Source organism: Oncorhynchus gorbuscha, unplaced genomic scaffold (genome assembly GCF_021184085.1).
Source record: "Oncorhynchus gorbuscha isolate QuinsamMale2020 ecotype Even-year unplaced genomic scaffold, OgorEven_v1.0 Un_scaffold_626, whole genome shotgun sequence".
In the NCBI taxonomy this organism is placed as follows: domain Eukaryota; kingdom Metazoa; phylum Chordata; class Actinopteri; order Salmoniformes; family Salmonidae; genus Oncorhynchus; species Oncorhynchus gorbuscha.
The window spans coordinates 62787-86738 of record NW_025745742.1 but is presented as its reverse complement, the minus strand read 5'-3'; the positions used below and the strand labels follow the sequence as shown (position 1 = coordinate 86738).

The window sequence follows — 23952 nt, the reverse complement described above, 5'->3', positions numbered from 1 at the left end:
GCTAGTCTGCATGGAGCTGCCAGTATGCAAGGAGCTGCCAGTCTGCAAGGAGCTGCCAGTCTGCATGGAGCAGCCTGAGCTGTCAGTCTGCATGGAGCAGCCAGAGCTGCTAGTCTGCATGGAGCTGCCAGTATGCAAGGAGCTGCCAGTCTACATGGAGCAGCCAGATCCGTCAGTCTGCCAGGATCTGCCAGTCAGCCAGACTCTGCCAGTCAGCCAGACTCTTCCAGATCTGCCAGTCAGCCAGACTCTTCCAGATCTGCCAGTCAACCAGACTCTTCCAGATCCGCCAGTCAGTCAGGATCTGCCGGATCCAACTACCTGCCTGAGCTTCCTCTCAGTGCTGGGCTTCCTCTCAGTGCTGGGCTTCCTCTCAGTGCTGGGCTTCCCCTCAGTGCTGAGCTTCCCCTCAGTGCTGGGCTTCCCCTCAGTGCTGAGCTTCCCTTCAGCGCTGAGCTTCCCCTCAGTCCCGAGCTGCCCCTCAGTCCCGAGCTGCCCCTCAGTCCAGTGGGGTTCTGGGTGAGGACTACTAGGCCATGGTCGGCGGCGAGGGTGGACTATCCTAGGACGCGAGGAAGAGGGACTAAGCCATTGATAGAGTGGGGTCCACGTCCCGCCCTGGAGCCGCCACCATGGACAGACGCCCACCCGGACCCTCCCTATTGTTTTGATGTGCGTCCAGGAGTCAGCACCTTAGGGGGGAGGGTTCTGTCACGCCCTGGTCGAAGTATTTTGTGTTTATCTTCATTTATTTGGTCAGGCCAATTTGATCAGGGCTTTTGTATGTGGTGTGTTGGTATCGGGATTGTAGCTTAGTGGGGTGTTCTAGTTAAGTCTATGGCTGTCTGAAGTGGACCTCTACTGTAAACACACAGTTCAGTTCAAAGTGAATGATGGCAGGCCCTACTGCCTGTAAACACACAGTTCAGTTCAAAGTGGATGATGGCAGGCCCTACTGCCTGTAAACACACAGTTCAGTTCAAAGTGAATGATAACAGGCCCTTGTGGCAAATGGCTTGTTTGCATATAGGCCTGCTGTACCTCTGATTGGCTAAGGCACACTGGCCTGCATGGTACATGGTCCTAGGTTTTATTTACTGCAGTGTCTATTCATTGTCCAAACACACGGCTGCTTTCCCGCTCAAATGCCTTAGTATATGTAATTTATGAAAACGTGAACATATCTAAGTGCTTGCTTGTCAGAAAATGTAATATTCTTCCTGGGGGTGTATATGAAGATTTTAATAAGGTTTCATGTAGCTAAAATGCTATCAGTTCCACTTGAACCAATAAGCCAATATGTTAGTGTGTTATAGAAGCCTTTTAATAAGAGGTGTTCTAGTTTGGGTTAGACAGATATCTAATTTCAGTTTTAATGGTGTAAGATCTTTTTTTAAATCACACACACACACACACACACACACACACACACACACACACACACACACACACACACACACACACACACACACACACACACACACACACACACACACACACACACACACACACACACACACACACACACACACACACACACACACACACACACACACACACACAGTATTTTTATGTCTCTGTGTGTAATTAAGTCACTTCTACAGTACATACATTACGTCACTTCTACACTTCTACAGTCACTACTACAAATCGAATACAAAATGAAATCAACATTTATTGGTCGCGTACACAGATTTGCAGATGTTATCGCAGGGGCAGCGAAATGCTTGTGCTTCTATCTCCAACAGTGCAGTTATACCTAGCAATACAAAACAATACACACATAATCCAAAAAGTACAAAGAAAGAAATAAAGAAATATCAGAACAAGCAATGTCAGAGTCCGGATTATAAAATAATATATACATAATGGTGTGTATAGACAGCATGGCCAGTATATGGACAGAATAAATGTGTACAGCAGTAGTTATATAGGATGAGCCATGACTAGAATAAAGTATATGCATATAAAGTGGGTAAAACAGAATGTAAACATTATTAAAGTGTTTAATGACTCTATGTACAGTTGAAGTCAGAAGTTTACATACACTTAGGTTGGAGTCATTAAAACTTGTTTTTCAACCACTCCACAAATGTCTTGTTAACAAACTGTAGTTGGTTTGTAAGTTGGTTAGGACATCTACTTTGTGCATGACACAAGTACTTTTTCCAACAATTGTTTGCAGACAGATTATTCCACATATAATTCACTGTATCACAATTCCAGTCGGTCAGAAGTTTACATACACTAAGTTGACTGTGCCTTTAAACTGCTTGGAAAATTACAGAAAATGATGTCATAGCTTTAGAAGCTTCTGATAGGCTAATTGACATCATTTGAGTCAATTGGAGGTGTACCTGTGGATGTATTTCAAAGCCAACCTTCAAACTCAGTGCCTCTTTGCTTGACATCATGGGGAAATCAAAAGAAATCAGCGGAGACCTCAGAAAATAAACTGTAGACCTCCACAAGTCTGGATGATCCTTGGGAGCAATTTACAAATGCCTGAAGGTACCACATTCATCTACACAAACAATAGTATGTAGTATAAACACCATGGGACCACGCAGCCGTCATACCCCTTAGGAAGGAGACGTCTTCTGTCTCCTGGTGATGAACGTACTTTGGTGCGAAAAGTGCAAATAATTCCCAGAACAACAGCAAAGGACCTTGTGAAGATGCTGGAGGAAACAGGTACAAAAGTATCTATATCCACAGTAAAACGAGTCCTATATCGACATAACCTGAAAGGCCGCTCAGCAAGGAAGAAGACACTGCTCCAAAACCGCCATAAAAAAAGCCAGACTACGGTTTGCAACTGCACATGGGAACAAAGATCGTACTTTTTGGAGAAATGTCCTCTGGTCTGATTAAACAAATAGAACTGTTTGGCCATAATGACCATCGTTATGTTTGGAGGAAAAAGGGGGATGCTTGCAAGCCGAAGAACACCATCCCAACCATGAAGCACGAGGGTGGCAGCATAATGTTGTGGGGGTGCTTTGCTGCAGGAGGGACTGGGTGCACTTCACAATATAGATGGCATCATGAGAAGGAAAATTATGTGGATATATTGAAGCAACATCTCAGACATCAGTCAGGAAGTTAAAGCTTGGTCACAAATGGGTCTTCCAAATGGACAAGCATACTTCCAAAGCTGAGGCAATATGGCTTAAGGACAACAAATTCAAGGTATTGGAGTGGCCATCACAAAGCCCTGACCTCAATCTTATAGAAATGTTGTGGGCAGAACTGAAAAAGCATGTGCGAGCAAGGAGGCCTACAAACCCGACACAGTTACACCAGCTCTGCCAGGAGGAATGGGCCAAAATTTCCCCAACTTATTGTGGGAAGCTTGTGGAAGGCTACCCGAAACGTTTGACCCAAGTTAAACAATTTAAAGGCAATGGTACCAAATACTAATTGAGTGTATGTAAACTTCTGACCAACTGAGAATGTGATGAAATAAAAGCTGAAATAAATCATTCTCTCAACTATTATTCTGACATTTCACATTCTTAAAATAAAGTGATGATCCTGACTGACCTAAAACATGGATTTATTTTACTACGATTGAATGTCAGGGATTGTGAAAAACTGAGTTTTATTTATTTATCTGTTGTTTTACCAGGTAAGTTGACTGAGCACACGTTCTCATTTGCAGCAACAACCTGGGGAATAGTTACTGGGGAGAGGAGGGGGATGAATGAGCCAATTGTAAACTGGGGTGTATTAGGTGACCATGATGGTTTGAGGGCCAGATTGGGAATTTAGCCAGGACACCGGGGTTAACACCCCTACTCTTACGATAAGTGCCATGGGATCCTTAATGACCGCAGAGAGTCAGGACACCCATTTAACGTCCCATCCAAAAGACAGCACCCTACACAGGGCAGTGTCCCCAATCATTGCACTGGGGCATTGGGATATGTTTTTAGACTAGAGGAAAGAGTGCCTCCTACTGGCCCTCCAACACCACTTCCAGCAGCATCTGGTCTCCCATCCAGGAACTGACCAGGACCAACCCAGCCTAGGTTCAGAAGCAAGTCAGCAGTGGTTTGCAGGGTGGTAAGTTTAAATGTATTTGGCTTCCGACTCCAACTGTACATAGGGCAGAAGTCTCTAAGGTGCATGGTAAAGTACCGGGTAGTAGCTGGCTTGTAACAGTGAATAAGGTTCAGGGCAGGGTACTGGGCGGAGGCCGGCTAGTAGTGAGTAATAGTCTAGTGACTAAACGGCTAGTGGACTGTTTAATAGTAGATTTCAGACTGTGCTCTGCTCTACAATAGTATTATCCTTCTACTCATCCCCTGCCTTTATCGCTCATCCTCCTTCTCTGTGCCTCTTTCTCATTTTATTTTAAAGCAGGGCTACTTTACCTCATTGGTTTGATGAGTTTCCCATACCTGTCAGTGGGCTACTTTACCTCATTGGTTTGATGAGTTTCCCATACCTGTCAGTGGGCTACTTTACCTCATTGGTGTGATGAGTTTCCCATACCTGTCAGTGGGCTACTTTACCTCATTGGTTTGATGAGTTTCCCATACCTGTCAGTGGGCTACTTTACCTCATTGTGGATGAGTTTCCCATACCTGTCAGTGGGCTACTTTACCTCATTGGTTTGATGAGTTTCCCATACCTGTCAGTGGGCTACTTTACCTCATTGGTTTGATGAGTTTCCCATACCTGTCAGTGGGCTACTTTACCTCATTGGTTTGATGAGTTTCCCATACCTGTCAGTGGGCTACTTTACCTCATTGGTTTGATGAGTTTCCCATACCTGTCAGTGGTTTGACATAATCCTGCTGTTTCAATGCAGTTATCTACAGTAGGAATCCTCTTCCCAGTTATGAGCATTATCTCAGTTCAAAGGAGATCAATCAGCAAATAAGGACAACTGTGTTTGGGATTAAAAACACTGGCACTGCTTTTGTTTTGCCCCCCATGTATATTTTTGACATACTTATTGTTAACTGACTAGGCCTACAATCTGAGGATGTATATTAATGACATGCTGCATGCTAACTGACTAGGCCTACAATCTGAGTATGTATATTAATGACATGCTGCATGCTAACTGACTAGGCCTACAATCTGAGGATGTATATTAATGACATGCTGCATGCTAACTGACTAGGCCTACAATCTGAGTATGTATATTAATGACATGCTGCATGCTAACTGACTAGGCCTACAATCTGAGGATGTATATTAATGACATGCTGCATGCTAACTGACTAGGCCTACAATCTGAGTATGTATATTAATGACATGCTGCATGCTAACTGGCTAGGTCCACATACTGAGTATGTATATTAATGACATGCTGCATGCTAACTGGCTTGGTCTACATACTGAATATGTATATTAATGACATGCTGCATGCTAACTGACTAGGTCTACAATCTGAGTATGTATATTAATGACATGCTGCATGCTAACTGGCTTGGTCTACATACTGAGTATGTATATTAATGACATGCTGCATGCTAACTGACTAGGCCTACAATCTGAGTATGTTTATTAATGACATGCTGCATGCTAACTGACTAGGCCTACAATCTGAGGATGTATATTAATGACATGCTGCATGCTAACTGACTAGGCCTACAATCTGAGTATGTATATTAATGACATGCTGCACGCTAACTGGCTAGGTCCACATACTGAGTATGTATATTAATGACATGCTGCATGCTAACTGGCTAGGTCCACATACTGAGTATGTATATTAATGACATGCTGCATGCTAACTGGCTAGGTCCACATACTGAGTATGTATATTAACATTAATATTAGCATGTATATTAATGACATGCTGCATGCTAACATCTCCCCTGTTAAACTAGTATTGTGTTATAGTGTAGGTTCTGAGGCTAGGCCTGCTCTAATTGATAGGGGCTGCAGGTATTTGTTTTCATTCTGTGGGTGGATTAAATCTCAAGGGAGAAGAGATCACTTTTCTCCTCTCTTTATTTTGGTACGTGTCAGTGTACCCTCATGTGGGAGTGTGTGTATTAGTATGAGCGGGGGGGGGATTCTTTATGTTAGCATATACTGTAAGTTGAATGGATCTGAAGGCATAGAGATATGGTTGGCAAGCATAACATCTCATGGCCGTACTAGAGTCCTGTTAGCAGTGTAAATATGTGTGTGTGTGTGTGTGTGTGTGTGTGTGTGTGTGTGTGTGTGTGTGTGTGTGTGTGTGTGTGTGTGTGTGTGTGTGTGTGTGTGTGTGTGTGTGTGTGTGTGTGTGTGTGTGTGTGTGTGTGTGTGTGGTGTGTGTTGGCCACAGGGTTCTGCACCAATGCCTCTTCCATAACTAGAACTGTCGAATCCTCTAAAGCTCCAGGATGTCTCGGCCACAGTGGACTAAATCTAATCAGCTACACTACTGTGTGTGTGTGTGTGTGTGTGTGTGCGTGCGTGCGTGCGCGCGCATGCTTTACACACACACAGCAAACAGGGACTTATTTACTGCGCACGATAGCAAATATATTTTTTTACGTTTTCATTTAAGTTTGAGTTGAACAGCTGGTCACAGAGAGATAGATAGGTCTGGACCTACAGTCGACCTCTCAACACCAGGGAGATAAAGAGGTCTGGACCTACAGTCAGCCTCTCAACACCAGGGAGATAAAGAGGTCTGGACCTACAGTCAGCCTCTCAACACCAGGGAGATAGATAAGTCTGGACCTACAGTCAGCCTCTCAACACCAGGGAGATAGATAAGTCTGGACCTACAGTCAGCCTCTCAACACCAGGGAGACAGATAAGTCTGGACCTACAGTCGACCTCTCAACACCAGAGAGATAAATAGGTCTGGACCTACAGTCAGCCTCTCAACACCAGGGAGATAAATAGGTCTGGACCTACAGTCAGCCTCTCAACACCAGGGAGATAAAGAGGTCTGGACCTACAGTCAGCCTCTCAACACCAGGGAGATAAAGAGGTCTGGACCTACAGTCAGCCTCTCAACACCAGGGAGACAGATAAGTCTGGACCTACAGTCAGCCTCTCAACACCAGGGAGATAAAGAGGTCTGGACCTACAGTCAGCCTCTCAACACCAGGGAGATAAATAGGTCTGGACCTACAGTCAACCTCTCAACACCAGGGAGATAAATAGGTCTGGACCTACAGTCAACCTGACATTAGGCTACTGAGGCAGCATGTTAGGCTGCACCAACAGGTTTATAAAGACTACTGAGACAGCATGTTAGGCTGCACCAACATGTTTATAAAGACTACTGAGACAGCATGTTAGGCTGCACCAACAAGTTTATGAAGGCTACTGAGACACCATGTTAGGCTGCACCAACATGTTTATAAAGGCAACTGAGACACCATGTTAGGCTGCACCAACATGTTTATAAAGGCTACTGAGGCAGCATGTTAGGCTGCACCAACATGTTTATAAAGGCTACTGAGGCAGCATGTTAGGCTGCACCAACATGTTTATAAAGGCAACTGAGGCAGCATGTTAGGCTGCACCAACAGGTTTATAAAGACTACTGAGACAGCATGTTAGGCTGCACCAACATGTTTATAAAGACTACTGCGACAGCATGTTAGGCTGCACCAACACGTTTATGAAGGCTACTGAGACAGCATGTTAGGCTGCACCAACATGTTTATAAAGGCAACTGAGACACCATGTTAGGCTGCACCAACATGTTTATAAAGGCTACTGAGGCAGCATGTTAGGCTGCACCAACATGTTTATAAAGGCTACTGAGATAACATGTCAGCATGTTAGGCTGCACCAACAGGTTTATAAAGGCTACTGAGATAACATGTTAGGCTGCACCAACAGGTTTATAAAGGCTACTGAGACAGCATGTTAGGCTGCACCAACAGGTTTATAAAGACTACTGAGACAGCATGTTAGGCTGCACCAACAGGTTTATAAAGGCTACTGAGACAGCATGTTAGGCTGCACCAACAGGTTTATAATGGCCAGATGCTTTTCTAGGCAGTGGATAACAGGGCTAGAATGGGAACCTTCCTGCACAAGACATGGTAGAGGAAACCCTGCCTGCCTGGCCTCACATGCTGTAGGCAAACAGGCCCTCGACCCAAATCACTGCATGGATGAAAGGTTCTGCTGAAAAGGAGGAAGAACATAATTTTTACCTTATAAGATGAACCCATATCTGGTGGTCTGAACTGCAGAGCATTTGGGCGCCTTATTAGTGAAGCAATTTAATAATGGTCCTTTTCAGACTGAATTCTGAAGAGGTTTTTCTTTGTTTCGTAATGTCTTTCACTCCCATCGCTGTTAATGATTGTGTGTGTGTGTGTGTGTGTGTGTGTGTGTGTGTGTGTGTGTGTGTGTGTGTGTGTGTGTGTGTGTGTGTGTGTGTGTGTGTGTGTGTGTGTGTGTGTGTGTGTGTGTGTGTGTGTGTGTGTGTGTGTGTGTGCGCGCGTGTGCGTGTGCGCGTGCGCGTGTGTCGACTGTGCGGACTTGCATTATATATTCTGTGCGTGCACATTTTATTTTGTGTGTGTGTGTGTGTGTGTGTGTGTGTGTGTGTGTGTGTGTGTGTGTGTGTGTGTGTGTGTGTGTGTGTGTGTGTGTGTGTGTGTGTGTGTGTGTGTGTGTGTGTGTGTGTGTGTGTGTGTGTGTGCGCGTGTGCGTGTGCGCGTGTGCGTGTGCGCGTGCGCGTGTGTGTCGACTGTGCGGACTTGCATTATATATTCTGTGCGTGCACATTTTATTTTGTGTGTGTGTGTGCGTACATGCAAGTGTGTGTGAGTGCGTGTGTGTGTTCATGTGTCAGGTTGGAGGGAGACATGTGTTGATTATGGGGCTGATGTTGTCTGTAGAGGGACATCTCATCTCCTAATGAAATAATGGCTTATTGGCAGAGTGTGGGGGATTGCACATTGCTGACTTCAATTACTGACAAGATTTTCTCTCCGTCCTTTCAAACGCTCTCCATCCTTTTTCTTCCTTTTTTAGCTGACATAAATAAAAGGATGCCCAGTCGAGACCAGGGTCTAAGTGATTTTCCTTTTCACAAACGGACAGAAAAATACAGTTTTTAATTTAACACCCTTCCCTCAATTTGCCACCAAAAAGAATCAGACGTTTTTCTGGAAGGTTCTTTTCTTGACTATCGTCAAAGAAAATAAAATCCTTTTACCTTTTTCTGAAATAAATGTGATTCATTTTCCCATCACATAAATTATGTTGAAATAACGTGATTTAGCAGCTCCAATTGATGTAATCTTTAACTAGAGATGACATCTATGATAATTGTATTTTATGCCTCACACAAAGGCAAGCCACTAAAAGCTAAAAGCTACTCTGTCGGGGAGTTTGTGAAAATTTAGACACAGAATCATTTATTTTCTTACATTATTTTCACAAGTCTCTAATTTTTTCATGTTAAAAGAACAGAGGGACTGGCCAGGTTAGTCCTGCTTTCAGTATGTGTCTGGTCTCTTGCAGTAGAACCCGAACCCTAGTCCTTGACCTGTGGGAGGACTTGGGAGGATAACAGTGTTTAAAGCTGGACCTGAATGAAAGCAGTTTTTGATCTCCAGTCTAATGCTCTGATTTACAGGGTTCTGCAGCTAGCTCCCTCATTACACCATTTATACTGACCTGGTGTCAGCTACTGTAGGACAGGTTGTGTCTCTGAATACAGCTACTGTAGGACAGGATGTGTCTCTGAATACAGCTACTGTAGGACAGGATGTGTCTCTGAATACAGCTACTGTAGGACAGGATGTGTCTCTGAATACAGCTACTGTAGGACAGGATGTGTCTCTGAATACAGCTACTGTAGGACAGGTTGTGTCTCTGAATACAGCTACTGTAGGACAGGATGTGTCTCTGAATACAGCTACTGTAGGACAGGTTGTGTCTCTGAATACAGCTACTGTAGGACAGGATGTGTCTCTGAATACAGCTACTGTAGGACAGGATGTGTCTCTGAATACAGCTACTGTAGGACAGGATGTGTCTCTGAATACAGCTACTGTAGGACAGGATGTGTCTCTGAATACAGCTACTGTAGGACAGGATGTGTCTCTGAATACAGCTACTGTAGGACAGGATGTGTCTCTGAATACAGCTACTGTAGGACAGGATGTGTCTCTGAATACAGCTACTGTAGGACAGGATGTGTCTCTGAATACAGCTACTGTAGGACAGGATGTGTCTCTGAATACAGCTACTGTAGGACAGGATGTGTCTCTGAATACAGCTACTGTAGGACAGGTTGTGTCTCTGAATACAGCTACTGTAGGACAGGATGTGTCTCTGAATACAGCTACTGTAGGACAGGTTGTGTCTCTGAATACAGCTACTGTAGGACAGGATGTGTCTCTGAATACAGCTACTGTAGGACAGGATGTGTCTCTGAATACAGCTACTGTAGGACAGGATGTGTCTCTGAATACAGCTACTGTAGGACAGGATGTGTCTCTGAATACAGCTACTGTAGGACAGGATGTGTCTCTGAATACAGCTACTGTAGGACAGGATGTGTCTCTGAATACAGCTACTGTAGGACAGGATGTGTCTCTGAATACAGCTACTGTAGGACAGGATGTGTCTCTGAATACAGCTACTGTAGGACAGGATGTGTCTCTGAATACAGCTACTGTAGGACAGGATGTGTCTCTGAATACAGCTACTGTAGGACAGGATGTGTCTCTGAATACAGCTACTGTAGGACAGGATGTGTCTCTGAATACAGCTACTGTAGGACAGGATGTGTCTCTGAATACAGCTACTGTAGGACAGGATGTGTCTCTGAATACAGCTACTGTAGGACAGGATGTGTCTCTGAATACAGCTACTGTAGGACAGGATGTGTCTCTGAATACAGCTACTGTAGGACAGGATGTGTCTCTGAATACAGCTACTGTAGGACAGGATGTGTCTCTGAATACAGCTACTGTAGGACAGGATGTGTCTCTGAATACAGCTACTGTAGGACAGGATGTGTCTCTGAATACAGCTACTGTAGGACAGGATGTGTCTCTGAATACAGCTACTGTAGGACAGGATGTGTCTCTGAATACAGCTACTGTAGGACAGGATGTGTCTCTGAATACAGCTACTGTAGGACAGGATGTGTCTCTGAATACAGCTACTGTAGGACAGGATGTGTCTCTGAATACAGCTACTGTAGGACAGGATGTGTCTCTGAATACAGCTACTGTAGGACAGGTTGTGTCTCTGAATACAGCTACTGTAGGACAGGATGTGTCTCTGAATACAGCTACTGTAGGACAGGTTGTGTCTCTGAATACAGCTACTGTAGGACAGGATGTGTCTCTGAATACAGCTACTGTAGGACAGGATGTGTCTCTGAATACAGCTACTGTAGGACAGGATGTGTCTCTGAATACAGCTACTGTAGGACAGGATGTGTCTCTGAATACAGCTACTGTAGGACAGGATGTGTCTCTGAATACAGCTACTGTAGGACAGGATGTGTCTCTGAATACAGCTACTGTAGGACAGGATGTGTCTCTGAATACAGCTACTGTAGGACAGGATGTGTCTCTGAATACAGCTACTGTAGGACAGGATGTGTCTCTGAATACAGCTACTGTAGGACAGGATGTGTCTCTGAATACAGCTACTGTAGGACAGGATGTGTCTCTGAATACAGCTACTGTAGGACAGGATGTGTCTCTGAATACAGCTACTGTAGGACAGGATGTGTCTCTGAATACAGCTACTGTAGGACAGGATGTGTCTCTGAATACAGCTACTGTAGGACAGGATGTGTCTCTGAATACAGCTACTGTAGGACAGGATGTGTCTCTGAATACAGCTACTGTAGGACAGGATGTGTCTCTGAATACAGCTACTGTAGGACAGGATGTGTCTCTGAATACAGCTACTGTAGGACAGGATGTGTCTCTGAATACAGCTACTGTAGGACAGGATGTGTCTCTGAATACAGCTACTGTAGGACAGGATGTGTCTCTGAATACAGCTACTGTAGGACAGGATGTGTCTCTGAATACAGCTACTGTAGGACAGGATGTGTCTCTGAATACAGCTACTGTAGGACAGGATGTGTCTCTGAATACAGCTACTGTAGGACAGGATGTGTCTCTGAATACAGCTACTGTAGGACAGGATGTGTCTCTGAATACAGCTACTGTAGGACAGGATGTGTCTCTGAATACAGCTACTGTAGGACAGGATGTGTCTCTGAATACAGCTACTGTAGGACAGGATGTGTCTCTGAATACAGCTACTGTAGGACAGGATGTGTCTCTGAATACAGCTACTGTAGGACAGGATGTGTCTCTGAATACAGCTACTGTAGGACAGGATGTGTCTCTGAATACAGCTACTGTAGGACAGGATGTGTCTCTGAATACAGCTACTGTAGGACAGGATGTGTCTCTGAATACAGCTACTGTAGGACAGGATGTGTCTCTGAATACAGCTACTGTAGGACAGGATGTGTCTCTGAATACAGCTACTGTAGGACAGGATGTGTCTCTGAATACAGCTACTGTAGGACAGGATGTGTCTCTGAATACAGCTACTGTAGGACAGGATGTGTCTCTGAATACAGCTACTGTAGGACAGGATGTGTCTCTGAATACAGCTACTGTAGGACAGGATGTGTCTCTGAATACAGCTACTGTAGGACAGGATGTGTCTCTGAATACAGCTACTGTAGGACAGGATGTGTCTCTGAATACAGCTACTGTAGGACAGGATGTGTCTCTGAATACAGCTACTGTAGGACAGGATGTGTCTCTGAATACAGCTACTGTAGGACAGGATGTGTCTCTGAATACAGCTACTGTAGGACAGGATGTGTCTCTGAATACAGCTACTGTAGGACAGGATGTGTCTCTGAATACAGCTACTGTAGGACAGGATGTGTCTCTGAATACAGCTACTGTAGGACAGGATGTGTCTCTGAATACAGCTACTGTAGGACAGGATGTGTCTCTGAATACAGCTACTGTAGGACAGGATGTGTCTCTGAATACAGCTACTGTAGGACAGGATGTGTCTCTGAATACAGCTACTGTAGGACAGGATGTGTCTCTGAATACAGCTACTGTAGGACAGGATGTGTCTCTGAATACAGCTACTGTAGGACAGGATGTGTCTCTGAATACAGCTACTGTAGGACAGGATGTGTCTCTGAATACAGCTACTGTAGGACAGGATGTGTCTCTGAATACAGCTACTGTAGGACAGGATGTGTCTCTGAATACAGCTACTGTAGGACAGGATGTGTCTCTGAATACAGCTACTGTAGGACAGGATGTGTCTCTGAATACAGCTACTGTAGGACAGGATGTGTCTCTGAATACAGCTACTGTAGGACAGGATGTGTCTCTGAATACAGCTACTGTAGGACAGGATGTGTCTCTGAATACAGCTACTGTAGGACAGGATGTGTCTCTGAATACAGCTACTGTAGGACAGGATGTGTCTCTGAATACAGCTACTGTAGGACAGGATGTGTCTCTGAATACAGCTACTGTAGGACAGGATGTGTCTCTGAATACAGCTACTGTAGGACAGGATGTGTCTCTGAATACAGCTACTGTAGGACAGGATGTGTCTCTGAATCTCTGTAGGACAGGATGTGTCTCTGAATACAGCTACTGTAGGACAGGATGTGTCTCTGAATACAGCTACTGTAGGACAGGATGTGTCTCTGAATACAGCTACTGTAGGACAGGATGTGTCTCTGAATACAGCTACTGTAGGACAGGATGTGTCTCTGAATACAGCTACTGTAGGACAGGATGTGTCTCTGAATACAGCTACTGTAGGACAGGATGTGTCTCTGAATACAGCTACTGTAGGACAGGATGTGTCTCTGAATACAGCTACTGTAGGACAGGATGTGTCTCTGAATACAGCTACTGTAGGACAGGATGTGTCTCTGAATACAGCTACTGTAGGACAGGATGTGTCTCTGAATACAGCTACTGTAGGACAGGATGTGTCTCTGAATACAGCTACTGTAGGACAGGATGTGTCTCTGAATACAGCTACTGTAGGACAGGATGTGTCTCTGAATACAGCTACTGTAGGACAGGATGTGTCTCTGAATACAGCTACTGTAGGACAGGATGTGTCTCTGAATACAGCTACTGTAGGACAGGATGTGTCTCTGAATACAGCTACTGTAGGACAGGATGTGTCTCTGAATACAGCTACTGTAGGACAGGATGTGTCTCTGAATACAGCTACTGTAGGACAGGATGTGTCTCTGAATACAGCTACTGTAGGACAGGATGTGTCTCTGAATACAGCTACTGTAGGACAGGATGTGTCTCTGAATACAGCTACTGTAGGACAGGATGTGTCTCTGAATACAGCTACTGTAGGACAGGATGTGTCTCTGAATACAGCTACTGTAGGACAGGATGTGTCTCTGAATACAGCTACTGTAGGACAGGATGTGTCTCTGAATACAGCTACTGTAGGACAGGATGTGTCTCTGAATACAGCTACTGTAGGACAGGATGTGTCTCTGAATACAGCTACTGTAGGACAGGATGTGTCTCTGAATACAGCTACTGTAGGACAGGATGTGTCTCTGAATACAGCTACTGTAGGACAGGATGTGTCTCTGAATACAGCTACTGTAGGACAGGATGTGTCTCTGAATACAGCTACTGTAGGACAGGATGTGTCTCTGAATACAGCTACTGTAGGACAGGATGTGTCTCTGAATACAGCTACTGTAGGACAGGATGTGTCTCTGAATACAGCTACTGTAGGACAGGATGTGTCTCTGAATACAGCTACTGTAGGACAGGATGTGTCTCTGAATACAGCTACTGTAGGACAGGATGTGTCTCTGAATACAGCTACTGTAGGACAGGATGTGTCTCTGAATACAGCTACTGTAGGACAGGATGTGTCTCTGAATACAGCTACTGTAGGACAGGATGTGTCTCTGAATACAGCTACTGTAGGACAGGATGTGTCTCTGAATACAGCTACTGTAGGACAGGATGTGTCTCTGAATACAGCTACTGTAGGACAGGATGTGTCTCTGAATACAGCTACTGTAGGACAGGATGTGTCTCTGAATACAGCTACTGTAGGACAGGATGTGTCTCTGAATACAGCTACTGTAGGACAGGATGTGTCTCTGAATACAGCTACTGTAGGACAGGATGTGTCTCTGAATACAGCTACTGTAGGACAGGATGTGTCTCTGAATACAGCTACTGTAGGACAGGATGTGTCTCTGAATACAGCTACTGTAGGACAGGATGTGTCTCTGAATACAGCTACTGTAGGACAGGATGTGTCTCTGAATACAGCTACTGTAGGACAGGATGTGTCTCTGAATACAGCTACTGTAGGACAGGATGTGTCTCTGAATACAGCTACTGTAGGACAGGATGTGTCTCTGAATACAGCTACTGTAGGACAGGATGTGTCTCTGAATACAGCTACTGTAGGACAGGATGTGTCTCTGAATACAGCTACTGTAGGACAGGATGTGTCTCTGAATACAGCTACTGTAGGACAGGATGTGTCTCTGAATACAGCTACTGTAGGACAGGATGTGTCTCTGAATACAGCTACTGTAGGACAGGATGTGTCTCTGAATACAGCTACTGTAGGACAGGATGTGTCTCTGAATACAGCTACTGTAGGACAGGATGTGTCTCTGAATACAGCTACTGTAGGACAGGATGTGTCTCTGAATACAGCTACTGTAGGACAGGATGTGTCTCTGAATACAGCTACTGTAGGACAGGATGTGTCTCTGAATACAGCTACTGTAGGACAGGATGTGTCTCTGAATACAGCTACTGTAGGACAGGATGTGTCTCTGAATACAGCTACTGTAGGACAGGATGTGTCTCTGAATACAGCTACTGTAGGACAGGATGTGTCTCTGAATACAGCTACTGTAGGACAGGATGTGTCTCTGAATACAGCTACTGTAGGACAGGATGTGTCTCTGAATACAGCTACTGTAGGACAGGATGTGTCTCTGAATACAGCTACTGTAGGACAGGATGTGTCTCTGAATACAGCTACTGTAGGACAGGATGTGTCTCTGAATACAGCTACTGTAGGACAGGATGTGTCTCTGAATACAGCTACTGTAGGACAGGATGTGTCTCTGAATACAGCTACTGTAGGACAGGATGTGTCTCTGAATACAGCTACTGTAGGACAGGATGTGTCTCTGAATACAGCTACTGTAGGACAGGATGTGTCTCTGAATACAGCTACTGTAGGACAGGATGTGTCTCTGAATACAGCTACTGTAGGACAGGATGTGTCTCTGAATACAGCTACTGTAGGACAGGATGTGTCTCTGAATACAGCTACTGTAGGACAGGATGTGTCTCTGAATACAGCTACTGTAGGACAGGATGTGTCTCTGAATACAGCTACTGTAGGACAGGATGTGTCTCTGAATACAGCTACTGTAGGACAGGATGTGTCTCTGAATACAGCTACTGTAGGACAGGATGTGTCTCTGAATACAGCTACTGTAGGACAGGATGTGTCTCTGAATACAGCTACTGTAGGACAGGACAGGATGTGTCTCTGAATACAGCTACTGTAGGACAGGATGTGTCTCTGAATACAGCTACTGCTAGGACAGGATGTGTCTCTGAATACAGCTACTGTAGGACAGGATGTGTCTCTGAATACAGCTACTGTAGGACAGGATGTGTCTCTGAATACAGCTACTGTAGGACAGGATGTGTCTCTGAATACAGCTACTGTAGGACAGGATGTGTCTCTGAATACAGCTACTGTAGGACAGGATGTGTCTCTGAATACAGCTACTGTAGGACAGGATGTGTCTCTGAATACAGCTACTGTAGGACAGGATGTGTCTCTGAATACAGCTACTGTAGGACAGGATGTGTCTCTGAATACAGCTACTGTAGGACAGGATGTGTCTCTGAATACAGCTACTGTAGGACAGGATGTGTCTCTGAATACAGCTACTGTAGGACAGGATGTGTCTCTGAATACAGCTACTGTAGGACAGGATGTGTCTCTGAATACAGCTACTGTAGGACAGGATGTGTCTCTGAATACAGCTACTGTAGGACAGGATGTGTCTCTGAATACAGCTACTGTAGGACAGGATGTGTCTCTGAATACAGCTACTGTAGGACAGGATGTGTCTCTGAATACAGCTACTGTAGGACAGGATGTGTCTCTGAATACAGCTACTGTAGGACAGGATGTGTCTCTGAATACAGCTACTGTAGGACAGGATGTGTCTCTGAATACAGCTACTGTAGGACAGGATGTGTCTCTGAATACAGCTACTGTAGGACAGGATGTGTCTCTGAATACAGCTACTGTAGGACAGGATGTGTCTCTGAATACAGCTACTGTAGGACAGGATGTGTCTCTGAATACAGCTACTGTAGGACAGGATGTGTCTCTGAATACAGCTACTGTAGGACAGGATGTGTCTCTGAATACAGCTACTGTAGGACAGGATGTGTCTCTGAATACAGCTACTGTAGGACAGGATGTGTCTCTGAATACAGCTACTGTAGGACAGGATGTGTCTCTGAATACAGCTACTGTAGGACAGGATGTGTCTCTGAATACAGCTACTGTAGGACAGGATGTGTCTCTGAATACAGCTACTGTAGGACAGGATGTGTCTCTGAATACAGCTACTGTAGGACAGGATGTGTCTCTGAATACAGCTACTGTAGGACAGGATGTGTCTCTGAATACAGCTACTGTAGGACAGGATGTGTCTCTGAATACAGCTACTGTAGGACAGGATGTGTCTCTGAATACAGCTACTGTAGGACAGGATGTGTCTCTGAATACAGCTACTGTAGGACAGGATGTGTCTCTGAATACAGCTACTGTAGGACAGGATGTGTCTCTGAATACAGCTACTGTAGGACAGGATGTGTCTCTGAATACAGCTACTGTAGGACAGGATGTGTCTCTGAATACAGCTACTGTAGGACAGGATGTGTCTCTGAATACAGCTACTGTAGGACAGGATGTGTCTCTGAATACAGCTACTGTAGGACAGGATGTGTCTCTGAATACAGCTACTGTAGGACAGGATGTGTCTCTGAATACAGCTACTGTAGGACAGGATGTGTCTCTGAATACAGCTACTGTAGGACAGGATGTGTCTCTGAATACAGCTACTGTAGGACAGGATGTGTCTCTGAATACAGCTACTGTAGGACAGGATGTGTCTCTGAATACAGCTACTGTAGGACAGGATGTGTCTCTGAATACAGCTACTGTAGGACAGGATGTGTCTCTGAATACAGCTACTGTAGGACAGGATGTGTCTCTGAATACAGCTACTGTAGGACAGGATGTGTCTCTGAATACAGCTACTGTAGGACAGGATGTGTCTCTGAATACAGCTACTGTAGGACAGGATGTGTCTCTGAATACAGCTACTGTAGGACAGGATGTGTCTCTGAATACAGCTACTGTAGGACAGGATGTGTCTCTGAATACAGCTACTGTAGGACAGGATGTGTCTCTGAATACAGCTACTGTAGGACAGGATGTGTCTCTGAATACAGCTACTGTAGGACAGGATGTGTCTCTGAATACAGCTACTGTAGGACAGGATGTGTCTCTGAATACAGCTACTGTAGGACAGGATGTGTCTCTGAATACAGCTACTGTAGGACAGGATGTGTCTCTGAATACAGCTACTGTAGGACAGGATGTGTCTCTGAATACAGCTACTGTAGGACAGGATGTGTCTCTGAATACAGCTTTATTCTCTATTCTTTCTTTCCTCTCTTTCCTTCTTTCTTTCCTTCTTTCTTTCTTTCTTACTCTCTCTCTCTCTCTCTCTCTCTCTCTCTCTCTCTCTCTCTCTCTCTCTCTCACTCTCACTCTCACTCTCACTCTCTCTCTCTCTCTCTCTCTCTCTCAGGGTGGACCCTACCCCGTATGACACTCCTAAGCCAGCAGGACACACGCGGTTTGTGTGTGTTTCGGACACCCACTCCCGTACAGATGGGATCCAGATGCCCTATGGTGACGTGCTGCTCCACACGGGAGACTTCACTGAGCTGGGCCTGCCCTCTGAGGTCAAGAAGTTCAACGACTGGCTAGGTACCGTACACACACACATGGAGAGAGAGAGAGAAGCATACAGTACCCACATTACTAAGGGGACATGTAAGGTTCCACATTTTCACTCTCATATTTATACACACATACACACACACTTGTTTGTACACACACACTCAAACACACTCAAACACGCGGAAGGACGGACATTGACAGTGACAGACACACGCAATAGTGTCAGCTACTGGTGGCCTAAGTACCCAGTTTAACCCCTGTGACCTAACACACTGCGCAGTTAACCCTGGTTGGGTCACATATCACATATGCAAAGCACTGGTTGGCTGCTTTTCCTTCACTCTGCGGTCCAACTCATCCCTGTAACGATCTGGGTGTAGTGGGTGTGAAGTCAGGCGCAGGAAGCAGAGAGTTCAGGGTAGTGCTATTTAATGCACAAACGGCGAACATAAGCCACCCCACGAAAACACAGGGCGCACACAAAAACAAATGCCCCAAACACGGGACTAAAACAGTCCAGCAAAAACCCACAAACAGGAAACACGTTAACCTCAACCATGCACACTAGTCACACAAACAGGAAACACGTTAACCTCAACCATGCACACTAGTCACACAAACAGGAAACACGTTAACCTCAACCATGCACACTAGTCACACAAACAGGAAACACGTTAACCTCAACCATGCACACTAGTCACACAAACAGGAAACACGTTAACCTCAACCATGCACACTAGTCACACAAACAGAAACACGCATGGCACACAAACAGGAAACACATTAACCTCAACCATGCACACTAGTCACACAAACAGGAAACACGTTATAAGTCACACCCAACCTCAATGCACACTAGTCACACAAACATTCCCAAACAAAGAGCAGGCGGGCCGGCTGGCTAACCCAACTAATCACCTAATAAACAACAGGTGTAACCAATAAACAGACAAGGAGGGGAGGAAAGAATCAGTGGCAGCTAGTAGGCCGGTGACGACGACCGCCGAGCGCCACCCGAACGGGAAGGGGGGCCACCTTCGGTAGGAGTCGTGACAATCCCAAACCATCTCAATTGGGTTGACGTTGAGTGATTGTGGAGGCCAGGTCATCAGATGCAGCTCTCCATCACTCTCCTTCTTGCTCTTAAACAGCCTGGAGGTGTGTTGGGTCATTGTCCTGTTGATTAACAAATGATAGTCCCACTAAGCCCAAACCAGATGGGATGGCGTATCACTGCAGAATGCTGTGGTAGCCATGCTGGTTACATGTGCCTAAATACTTTACAGTGCCCTCCACTAATATTGGCACCCTTGGTAAATATGAGCAGAACATGCTTTTAATTAAAGTAAAATAATTGAAAGAAAAAATAAATTGTAAATATAAAACAAATATTTTTCTCAAATATATGTGTGCCACAATTATTGGCACCCCTTCCTTCAATTCTTTGTGCAACCACTGTAAATCACAGTTCCTTCAATTCTTTGTGCAACCACTGTAAATCACAGTTCCTTCAATTCTTTGTGCAACCACTGTAAATCACAGTTCCTTCAATTCTTTGTTCAACCACTGTAAATCACAGTTCCTTCAATTCTTTGTTCAACCACTGTAAATCACAGTTCCTTCAATTCTTTGTTCAACCACTGTAAATCACAGTTCCTTCAATTCTTTGTTCAACCACTGTAAATCACAGACAGTGTCACCAGCAAAGCACCTCCACACCATAACACCTCCTCCTCCATGCTTTACGGTGGGAAATACACATACAGAGATCATCCGTTCACCCACATCATAACACCTCCTCCTCCATGCTTTACGGTGGGAAATACACATGCAGAGATCATCCGTTCACCCACACCACAACACCTCCTCCTCCATGCTTTACGGTGGGAAATACACATACAGAGATCATCCGTTCACCCACATCATAACACCTCCTCCTCCATGCTTTACGGTGGGAAATACACATGCAGAGATCATCCGTTCACCCACACCACAACACCTCCTCCTCCATGCTTTACGGTGGGAAATACACATACAGAGATCATCCGTTCACCCACACCACAACACCTCCTCCTCCATGCTTTACGGTGGGAAATACACATACAGAGATCATCCGTTCACCCACACCACAACACCTCCTCCTCCATGCTTTACGGTGGGAAATACACATACAGAGATCATCCGTTCACCCACACCATAACACCTCCTCCTCCATGCTTTACGGTGGGAAATACACATACAGAGATCATCCGTTCACCCACACCACATCCCACAAAGACATGGCGGTTGAGACCAAAAATCTCCTATTTGGACTCCAGACCAAAGGATATATTTCCACCGGTCTAATGTCCATTGCTCATGTTTCTTGGCCCAAGGAAGTCTCTTCTTATTATTTGTGTCCTTTAGTTGTAGTTTCTTTGCAGCAATTCGAACATGAAGGCAGGATTCACACAGTATCCTCTGAACAGTTGATGTTGAGATGTGTCTGTTACTTGAACTTAGTGAAGCATTTATTTGGGCTGCAATTTCTGTGCTTCTAATGAACGTATCCTCTGCAGCAGAGGTCACTCTGGGTCTTCCTTTCCTGTGGCTGTCCTCATGAGAGCCAGTTTCATGAGAGCCAGTTTCATGAGAGACAGTTTCATGAGAGCCAGTTTCATCAGAGCCAGTTTCATCAGAGCCAGTTTCATGGGAGTCAGTTTCATGAGAGACAGTTTCACGAGAGACAGTTTCATAAGAGACAGTTTCATGAGAGCCAGTTTCATGAGAGACAGTTTCATGAGAGCTAGTTTCATGAGAGCCAGTTTCATGACAGCCAGTTTCATGAGAGACAGTTTCATGGGAGTCAGTTTCATGAGAGCTAGTTTCATGAGAGCCAGTTTCATGAGAGACAGTTTCATGGGAGTCAGTTTCATGAGAGACAGTTTCATGAGAGACAGTTTCATGAGAGACAGTTTCATGAGAGCCAATTTCATCACAGCCAGTTTCATGAGAACCAGTTTCATCACAGCCAGTTTCATGAGAGCCAGTTTCACGAGAGCCAGTTTCATGAGAGCCAGTTTCATCATAGCACTTGATGGTTTTTGCGGCTGCAGTTAAAGAAACTTTAAAAGTTCTGGAAATGTTCCGTATTGACTTACGTTCATGTCTTAAAGTAATGATGAACTGTCGTTTCTCTTTGCTTATTTGAGCTGTTCTTGCCAAAGTATGGACTTGGTCTTTTACCAAATAGGACTATCTTCTGTATACCCCCCCTTACCTTGTCACAACACAACTGATTGGCAAAAACGCATTAAGAAGGAAATAAATTTGACAAATTAACTTTTAAGAAGGCACACCTATTAATTGAAATGCATTCCAGGTGACTGGTTGAGAGAATGCCAGGAGTGTGCAAAGCTGTCATCAAGGTAAAGGATGGCTATTTGAAGGATCTCAAATATTAAATATATTTTGATAGGTTTAACACTTTTTTGGTTACTACATGATTCCATATGTGTTATTTCTTAGTTTTGATGTCTTCACTAATATTCTACAATGTATAAAATAGTAAAAATAAAGAAAACCCCTTGAATGAGTAGGTGTTCTAAAACTTGACCGGTAATGTACATTTTAGCATACAATTCTGATATGAAAAGATAAATTAACATTCACACACGCATGATCTGCACACAGCTCCCTGAGACACACTCCGAGCCACACCTCCCTGAGACACACTCCGAGCCACACCTTCCTGAGATGCACTCCGAGCCACACCTCCCTGAGAAGCACTCCGAGCCACACCTCCCTGAAACACACTCCGAGCCACACCTCCCTGAGACACACTCCGAGCCACACCTTCCTGAGATGCACTCCGAGCCACACCTTCCTGAGACACACTCCGAGCCACACCTCCCTGAGACACACTCCAAGCCACACCTCCCTGAGACACACTCCAAGCCACACCTCCCTGAGACACACTCCAAGCCCTGAGACACCTCCCTGAGCCACACCTCCAAGCCCTGAGACACACTCCGAGCCACACCTCCCTGAGATGCACTCCGAGCCACACCTCCCTGAGATGCACTCCGAGCCACACCTCCCTGAGACACTCCGAGCCACACCTCCCTGAGATGCACTCCGAGCCACACCTCCCTGAGACACTCCGAGCCACACCTCCCTGAGACACTCTGAGCCACACCTCCCTGAGATGCACTCCGAGCCATACCTCCCCGAGACACTCCGAGCCACACCTCCCTGAGACACTCTGAGCCACACCTCCCTGAGATGCACTCCGAGCCATACCTCCCCGAGATGCATTCCGAGCCACTGGGGTGACAATGAGGGCCAGAGGCGAGTGGCGCAACAGAGCCTGTCTGCTGTGCCAATCTGTCCCTTTATTGTGCTGCCAGGTGCAAGGGTCCTAATGGACACACACAAACACTATCACATACGCTGACAGACTTCGCAAGCCATCAGATCTCATGCTTGGGCACTGTCGCGTGTGTGTGTGTGTGTGTGTGTGTGTGTGTGTGTGTGTGTGTGTGTGTGTGTGTGTGTGTGTGTGTGTGTGTGTGTGTGTGTGTGTGTGTGTGTGTGTGTGTGTGTGTGTGTGTGTGTGTGTGTGTGTGTGTGTGTGTGTGTGTGTGTGTGTGTGTGTACAGCCTTGTGAGGAGACAGAGTTCTGTATAGCCCCTCCATCTGTCAACACAGACAGACATCAAGTGTGTGTGTGTATATTAGAGGACGGTGGTCATGATAGTGAATCGATGTACACCAAAGTGGAAAATGGCTTGGTGTTATTTGGAGCGCAATGCCTGTCATTATCCGGTTTAAACTGAGCACTGGCTGGCTGACTGACTGGCTGGGTGACTGGCTGGCTGGCTGGGTGACTGACTGGCTGGGTGACTGGCTGGCTGGGTGACT

General features: G+C 45.3%; 1 protein-coding gene across 4 annotated transcripts in view; it reads left to right on the top strand.

Moving 5' to 3' along the window:
* The window catches only part of LOC124019547 (metallophosphoesterase MPPED2-like), a 68292-nt gene that overhangs the window by 20277 nt on the left and 24063 nt on the right, over positions 1-23952 (top strand). For all 4 annotated transcript variants that reach the window (XM_046334910.1, XM_046334906.1, XM_046334908.1 and 1 more), the window contains exon 3: positions 18896-19077. In XM_046334910.1, the coding sequence (XP_046190866.1) occupies positions 18896-19077 (182 nt within the window). The remainder of the gene's footprint in view (positions 1-18895; positions 19078-23952) is intronic.